At 34.5% G+C, this 8449-nt stretch overlaps 1 protein-coding gene across 1 annotated transcript; it reads left to right on the forward strand.

The window, feature by feature from the left end:
* Window positions 1-5093: 5093 nt before the first annotated feature.
* LOC133323638 (CUE domain-containing protein 1-like) lies at window positions 5094-6447 on the forward strand. Its single transcript, XM_061532561.1, has 3 exons — window positions 5094-5255; window positions 5322-6178; window positions 6378-6447. Exons 1-3 carry the CDS (start codon window positions 5094-5096, stop codon window positions 6445-6447), a joined length of 1089 nt encoding a protein of 362 aa, XP_061388545.1.
* The last annotated feature ends 2002 nt before the right edge of the window (window positions 6448-8449 follow it).

The raw sequence follows: 8449 nt of genomic DNA on the forward strand, positions 1-8449 counted from the left end.
AAAAATCCACGCCTTTTGTATTCCTTGAAAAAATATTCTTTTAAAAAATCCACGCCTTTTGTATTCTTTGAAAAAATATTCTTTAAAAAATCCACGCCTTTTGTAACGCTTGAAAAAATATTCTTTAAAAAATCCACGCCTTTTGTGGCTCTTGAAAAAATATTCTTTAAAAAATCCACGCCTTTTGTATTCCTTGAAAAAATATATTTAAAAATCCACTCCTTTTGTATTCCTTGAGAAAATATTCTTTACAAAATCCACGCCTTTTGTGGCCCTTGAAAAAAATAGTCTTTACAAAATCCACGCCTCTTGTGGTCCTTGAAAAAAGTATTTAAAAAATCTACGCCTCTTGTGGTCTTTGAAAAAATATTCTTTCAAAAAATCCACGCCTGTTGGTCCTAGAAAAAAACATTCTTTAATAAATCCACGCCTTTTGCATTCCTTGAAAATATATTCTTTAAAAAATCCATGCCTTGAATAATGTATACGTAGTTTACATATTTACATGTGTGTTATAATTTATCAAATCAAAATAGGTGGAACACGAACACCCAACCCCCCGCACAACATTCGCAAAATTTTCATTGTATTACAAAGCCCTAAAACTCAGAACACAACAGAACACAGCTGGCATTCAAATGCAAAAACATCGAACATAAAATGAAGAATAGCTCACACAATGTGGCTGGAAAACAAATGAACGAGCGAACGCCGAACAAACGAATGCGACACCGCGACAAAACATGAACATTTACCACAAATTTGTTAGCAATGACATTTAACAATGGCGACAACAACACAACAGCAGCATCACCATGTAAAGATCAACAATCGAACAAACCAAATGCCAACCAGTGTGTCAAAGTTCCCGGGTCATTTTTTTTCCTTCCACCCTCTCTCTCTCACACACACACACACGTTCTCCCATGAGAATTAAGAGGTTGCAGATGACAAATTTATCATTGGGTTCACATCCGTTACCGTGTAGTGTTATTGGTAGAATGATGATGGTGTAGGAACAGGTGAGAGTGAGTGAGTATGGGTGTGTGTGTCGACGGTGTCGGCGAACATGTATTGCAGAGAATTGAATTTACATCATTAGTGCAGACATGTTTTGCATATACCCATGTGTTTTCTGTTTCCGTTATTTTCTGTTTCCGTTGCCTTTGTTGCTAGCACACATTTATTTTGGCAAATTTATCATGTCGTCAGTGTGTGATGTTGTACGACTACAAAAGCGATTATATTATAGATTGCTAACTCGTAGAACATTTTAAGTGATTTACTCTTAGGCATTTGGTTTTGGCGGGTATAAAACAACTAATACAAAATTCGTCGATAGAAGAATTTATCGAATTATGACTGATAAGAACCATAAATAAACTAAAAACGTTGATTAAAAAAATGTGAAAGATCATTAGTGTAATAATAAACACGAACCGTTAAAATTATTTTAAAACAATTTCTTTACAAAATGACTTTCCGAAATCTTGTGAACTTATAGCTTGGATTTATACCCTCAACCATAGAGTAGATCGTATAAAACCATTGTATTTTCGTTTGCAAGCCATAAAGTATTATATTCTTAATAAGAAATCTGTTGAAATCACGATAGAACTTGCCATATTTATGATGGAAATCTAAAATTTTGCACATAAATTGCCTCTAGTTCTAGGATATTTCGTTTGGAATATGTCGGTCAACAGTTTAACGGTACCCCCAAAACACACATAAGCTTACGGGAAATATGCGGAACAAAGGGGGGAAGAACAAATATGGGACACACACGCTATTGATTTCAGGGGCCAATAAACTTTCAGGGTCATCAAGGCCATGTAAATGGACCACATTGGGGAAGACAAAAGAAAATATGGAACGGACGAATGTCACAAAACAATAAGAGGGACAGAGATAGAACACAATACGATCACACAACAAAACAAGAGGAAAAGCGAAGGATGAGTCATAAATACAGGTCAATGACGTCATTAGTGTAAAGCAATTACCAAAAGTAACTTATTTGGCTTATGATGAACATAAAACATATACTATTGGGTTCTTATGGGTACTAAATGTCTCCACAAAAAATTATAAATATAAGTCCACTTTTTCTGGTAGTCCCATATAACGGTACCTCCCATATAACGGTACCTCTTATACTAATAAAAGACTAAAGTGATAGACTGACTGACTGATTTAACGATTCATCAACACCCAGACGAAACGGATGAAGCTAGAATCATGAAATTTTGGGTGAGGATCACTCTTGGTCCAAAGATAAGGAAATTTTGGAAATTCGTACTAGAACGATACGAAAAGTACTAAAACTGTACTAAATGTGATACCATTTGTATTTGGCGAACCGGTAGAGCTAGAACTCTGAAATTTAGATTGGTGGTCGCTGTAGGATAGGTGTAGCAAAGGGTTTTTGGAAATTCGAACTATAGCTATCCGAAAAGTACTAAAATGTACCGAATTTGGTACAAATTCGTAGCATGTGAATAAATGGAGCTAAAAACTTGAAATGTGGAATGCGAATTAGTGTTGAGATGTAGAGTCTATTTAAGGAGATGGTTTTGAAAGCGTGTACTCATGTGTACGAAAAGTACTATATGGTACTATATTTGGTACAAATTTAATTTTGAGATACAAATCGAGCTGGAATTTGAAATTTAAATTACCGTCGGAGTGTAGGATTGGGATATAAATGTAGTTTTGGTATTTTTTTAATTGTGTGTACGAAAAGTACTAAATCGTACTATCGTACTAAATCGGTACAGTTTGAATTTGGATGAACCGATAGTGCGGGAACAATGAAATTTGAAGATAGGATCACTGTAGGGGTGTGGGATTGGGGTCAGGATTCAGTTTAAGAAAATAATAGTTATGGGTACTAAATTGTACTTAATTTTGTACAATTTGAATTTTAGGTGAACCAATAGAATCATGAAATTTGTTGTCAAGATCACTGTTGAGGTGCAAGATTGAGATATGTAGGAAGTTTTAGAAATTATTACTAATGTGCACTAAATTTGGTACAATTTGAATTGTGAGTCAACCAATAGAGTTGGAATCCTGAAACTTGGATTTGGGATCACTATGGGGGTGTAGGGTTGGGGTATGTAAAAAGTTTTAGAATTTTGTACTAAGTGTACTAAATTTGGTACAATTTAAATTGTGGGTGAAACGATAGAGTTGGAATCCTGAAATTTTGATTTATGATAACTGTGGAGGTGTAGGAAGGTTTGGAAATTGGTACTACTATGTACTAAATTTAGTACAGCTTGAATTGTGGGTGAACCAATAGAGTTGGAATCCTGCGGGTGTGTAGAATTGGGAATGTAGGAAGTTTTGGAAATTCGTACTACTGTGTACTAAATTTGGTACAATTTGAATTGTGAGTGAACCGATAGAGTTGGAATCCTGAAACTTGGATTTAGGATCACTATGGGGGTGTAGATTTATGGTAAGAAGGAGGTTTTACAAATTCGTATTACTGTGTACTAAATGTGGTACAATTTAAATTGTGGGTGAACCGATAGAGTTGGAATGCTGAAACTTGGATTTAGGATCAGTGTAGGTGGTAGGATGGAGGTATATAGGAAGTTTTGGAAATTGGTACTACTGTGTACTAAACTTGGTACAATTTGAATGATGAGTCAATTGATAGACTTTGAATCCAAAAACATGGATTTAGCATCACTGTGGGGTTTAGGATCGGGGTATGTAGGAAGTTTTGGAAATTCATACTACTAAATCCAAGTTTCCCTCCAGCTAGTCCATTTCCATACCGTATGAACGAGATTTTCTTATATTTTTCGTTTAGTTCGATAAAACACGTGGCAAGTTAAGCGAACACTTAACACAGCGCCATTTTGTAATTTTTTAAGCCCGTAAGCTTGATTAACTCTTTAAATGCGTCTTTCTTGTAAGCCGTCCGAAGACGAACTAGAAGCGAGAATTGTGAATTTAAATTTTTAAGGAATAAATTCAAAATTTATGCAACAACCTATTTGTTTGTGTCCTAGCTCCGTTGTCAAATGTCATATGATTCACATATAGATGGCGCTGTCTGTCTTATTTTAATATTTATTTAAAGCTATATTATTCCAAGTCCTATTAAAAATGTCTATCAGGAAAACGAAAAACAATTGTTTTTCTCATGTTAAATTTCAAAATGAAGTCACTTCCCAATAATGGATTTTGACAGCCGAAATGCAGCTGATCTTCTTAGATAACCCCATCAATTATTTTCAATTCATAATAATTTTAATTTGTTTTTTTTTCTAACGCAATCACTTTTTGACAGGTCAACAGCGGTTCTAATCCGTCTACATAAGAGATTTCATATGTCAAAAATATTAAAAAGTTCATCTCTTTACATAATTTTTTCGGAATACCCTTTTTAACCAACCAAAAATTGAGTAATTTTAGTCCTTACTAAAAATTTTAATAATTTTTGTTCCAAATCGCAACATTTTTGACAGCTCATTGCATCAACAGCTGTTTTGATCCACTTACCTCGTTAAATCTACCAACAGCTGATTAATATTCGTCCATGTCACTCACTTTCTAAACAATATATCGCCGCTTTGCATCACACTTCATTCGTAAACATTACTGGCTTTCGTCGATTTTGTTTCGATCTTCGTATTTATTCGTTATTCCCTCCCATCCATAACTATTCGTAGCATTTGGAACGTTTTTAAATAAAGTGGGTCGTAGTGTGAAAATAAAGAAAATAAAAATAAAGAAAAGAAGAACGAATAGCGGAGTGTGTGTGAGTGTAAAAATAAAGAAATTAAATGTCATAAATTGTCCATAAAATAATGTAAATATATAAGAATCCAAACGAATGTGAGGAAACACAAATGTTTTCAATTATTGTGCTTGGTCATTCGAATATTGAAGCCAAACATATGTGAATCGCAAGCGGACAGGAAGGCAGAGAGGAATTATTAAAACGAAAATTGAGGAAAAATCCTTCTCCTCTTGGTAATTGACAACAAACTGCTACGGCTGCTGTTGTTAGGTGCACACCTAAAACGTTGACAAGGACGAGGGCGCACACACACTCACACTGATCTTAAGCAATGGCATCGACAATGCAGCTGGAGTTCGCCCAGGCGATGTCCGATTTTAAAATAATGTTTCCCGATATGGATCGAGATGTTATTGAGGCAGTGTTACGTGCCAATCAAGGAGCTGTGGATGCCACCATTGATCAGCTGCTTCAAATGTCCACAGATAATCAGGTTAGTGGAGATTTTTAATTTGATTGTAGACACGGTTTTTGTAATAGTACCTTCTATTTACATTAGAATGAAAAACTACGCAACGAATTGGAAAATGTTTCGCCCCAAAGAAGCCTCATCAATCTAAGCGATAGCGACACAGAAGCCGCCAGCCGTAACCGGCAGCCGGCCACAGGCCAACTTATTGATGTCGATGATATTGATGGCATTAGTGGTGGTGGCGTGGTGGACAAATCTTTACCCTCCGCTGGAGTTCTATTGAATATTGGCACCAATTCACCAAATCACAGCACAACAGGAGCATCTCCCAAAGTAAGACCGCCGGCTCAACTGCAATCTCAAAAATCCTCACAGGGTAGCACACCCAAACGTTTGCAAACAAATCGCAGCCAGACTACAGGCATCAATCGACGATGGAACCCACCCATGTTGTTGCCTCTACCCTCAACATTTTTACGGATCAACCCCGTTGGCAGTGGCGGCGGCAATACAATTGCCCTGCCCTACGATCCCAATCGAGATTTCGATTTGCCCGATGAACAGTTTGCCATGATGCTGCAAAATGAGGAATTCATGAATCAACTGCGCATCAATCAGGAGTTTATGAATGCCCTGGAAAAGGAGCATGCCGGCAAGGGGAAGCCAGACGGCGATGCTGATTTCAAGGAACGTTTAAAGCACATGGGAAAAATGTCACGTAAGAAATTCCTACAAATGGCAAGAGTATTTACATGGCAGCGCAACAAAAAAGTAACCACAGCCAAACAAATTGATTCGTTGCCATTGAAAGAGGAACCCAGTGATGATGAGGAAAATCACCACCACCATCATCAGCAGCAGCAGCATCAACAACAGCACGCAAAGAGTAAAACTTCCAGTGATCATTCTCATACACAAAGTTCCCAACAACAACCACAACGCAAGTAAGTTTTCCATGTGTGTTGGTTAGCAGGCTAACGAACTCCTCCAAAAAAAAATGAAGAGATCAGACAAAGAATTGTTAATGGTATTCCTTAAAGAAACAAAGAAGCAAACATAGAAACGAACAAAAAGTTGTAGAAAATTCTTAAGAAAAAAATAAGATTGTTTATCATTATTATGATTTGATTTTGTTATCATTAGGCTTGTTATAATTTCTAAAGACGACGGTGTTTACTTTTTGGATAAAAGTCTCAAAATGAAACGCAATTAAAATATTGTACTACGGCATACATACATACAAAATGTCATTTATGGACATCCATATATATATACAATAAGATACTATATATGCATACAAGCCCACACACATTATTACAATGTTGTTTAAACAAATGTATTTTAAACAAAAACAAAAAGACGTTAACATGGGAATCTCATATTATTTCTAAAACTTTTTTTTTTGTGTCATAATGTACAACATTTAAGTTTCTTATTTTTTTGCAGCTATTTGCTTTCTCATACTAACTACTTTATTTTATAATGCAAAATACATATACTTGTGTTTTATTATATATTATTATACTTATTGTGTCATTGAATGAAATTTTATACATCACAATCATTTGATTAGTTTTTGAACTGATGTTATTTTATTTGTCTTTACTGTAGACCTTTAAGATCTATAGTATTTGTAATAATTTCAAATAATGTGTGCAATACAAATGCAATATTTCGAAAAAAAATAATATATACTATTATTTTTAGTTTTATAATATTTGTAAATATTTTCTTTAGTTTACTTTTTTTTTCTTGTTACAAAATTGTCAAAATCTCTTTTTTATTGTAAATAAAATTATTATTTGTAATATATATACAAATTGTTGGAAATTTTGTAGTGTATATTTTTATTTTTTAAATACATATTGATTGATTTTATGCATATGAACATGACTTTATAGTGAAAAGTCGCTTGAAGATTTTTTCGTTTTGCCATTCCCATGAAATATTCGCCAAAGACCATAAAAAGATTTATTAATATTGATTTGTCCTTTTAGCTCGCAATGTCTAAAATATAACGTAGAACATTTAAGTTGATATTTCAGAAATGCCTTTTTTGCAGTTTTGCTATTATTTTTGTATCAAAATAGTTTTAAATTGATATTTCGGTTGTATGAAAAACCTTCTAGTAAACATTTTAGTTAAAATAAATTAAAATTTTTGTGGGGTTTCTTTAACTACAGTATAGTAGATATAAAAAGAACAATTGAATATTGAATTCAATCATATATGGATCGCAATCAGGCACATTAGGACAGTAATTTGTTTTATTATTTCTTGGGGCAATATCAATCCAGATACTAGACGTATTTTAGTTCTTATATAGGCATTTTAACGGACCCGAACGTTTTTTGTGTTTCGATTCCAAATTTGTACACGTTTCCCTGAGTGTGTAGCTATCGTCTGAACTAGGATAAAGTCAATCGGTGAAGATCTTCCTTATTTTTATACCCTCCACCATAGTATGGAGGGTATATTAATTTTGTTTTTTCGTTTGTAACTCATCGAAATAATCATTTCCGACCCTATAAAGTATAAAGCGTAAAATTCTATGACGATTTAGCCATGTCCGTTTGTCTGTTGTAATCACTCTAGCGTCTAAACGAATGGATATAGATCGCCAAAATTTTGCATAGTCCACGTTTATGCATAGCTCCCATATAAGGGTACCCCCAATTTTCGGTATTTTGAGGTTCTTGAGCGCGTTTTTCAACTGAATTCGCTGAAATTTGGTACATTGAGTTCTTATTGGGTAGCAAATCTCTCCACCAACAATTATAAATATGGGTCCATATTTTCGGATAGCCCCCATATAAGGGTACCCCCAATTTTGCAGAATTTGGGGGGTTTGAACGCATTTTTTCGACCGAGTTCGCTGAAATTCGGTACTTTGAGTTCTTATTAGTTAGCAAATCTCTATACTAAAAATTATAAATATAGGTCAATTTTTTCGGGTAGCCCCCATATAAGGGTACCCACCAATTTTGGGTATTTTAGGGTTCTTGGTTTTCAATCGAATTCGCTGAAATTTGGTACATTGGGTTCTTATTGGGTACCAAATTTCCCCACTAAAAATTATAAATATAGGTTCACTAAAAATTATAAATATAGGTTCATATAAGGGTACCCCAATTTTCGATATTTTGAGGTTCTTAAGCACATTTTTTAACCGAATTCGCTGAAATTTAGTATTTTGTAGTCGTATATGGTAACAA

Source organism: Musca vetustissima, unplaced genomic scaffold, assembly GCF_032173495.1.
Source record: "Musca vetustissima isolate MV318-11 ecotype Yass unplaced genomic scaffold, APGP_CSIRO_Mvet_v1 utg7861, whole genome shotgun sequence".
Classification (NCBI taxonomy): Eukaryota; Metazoa; Arthropoda; class Insecta; order Diptera; family Muscidae; genus Musca; species Musca vetustissima.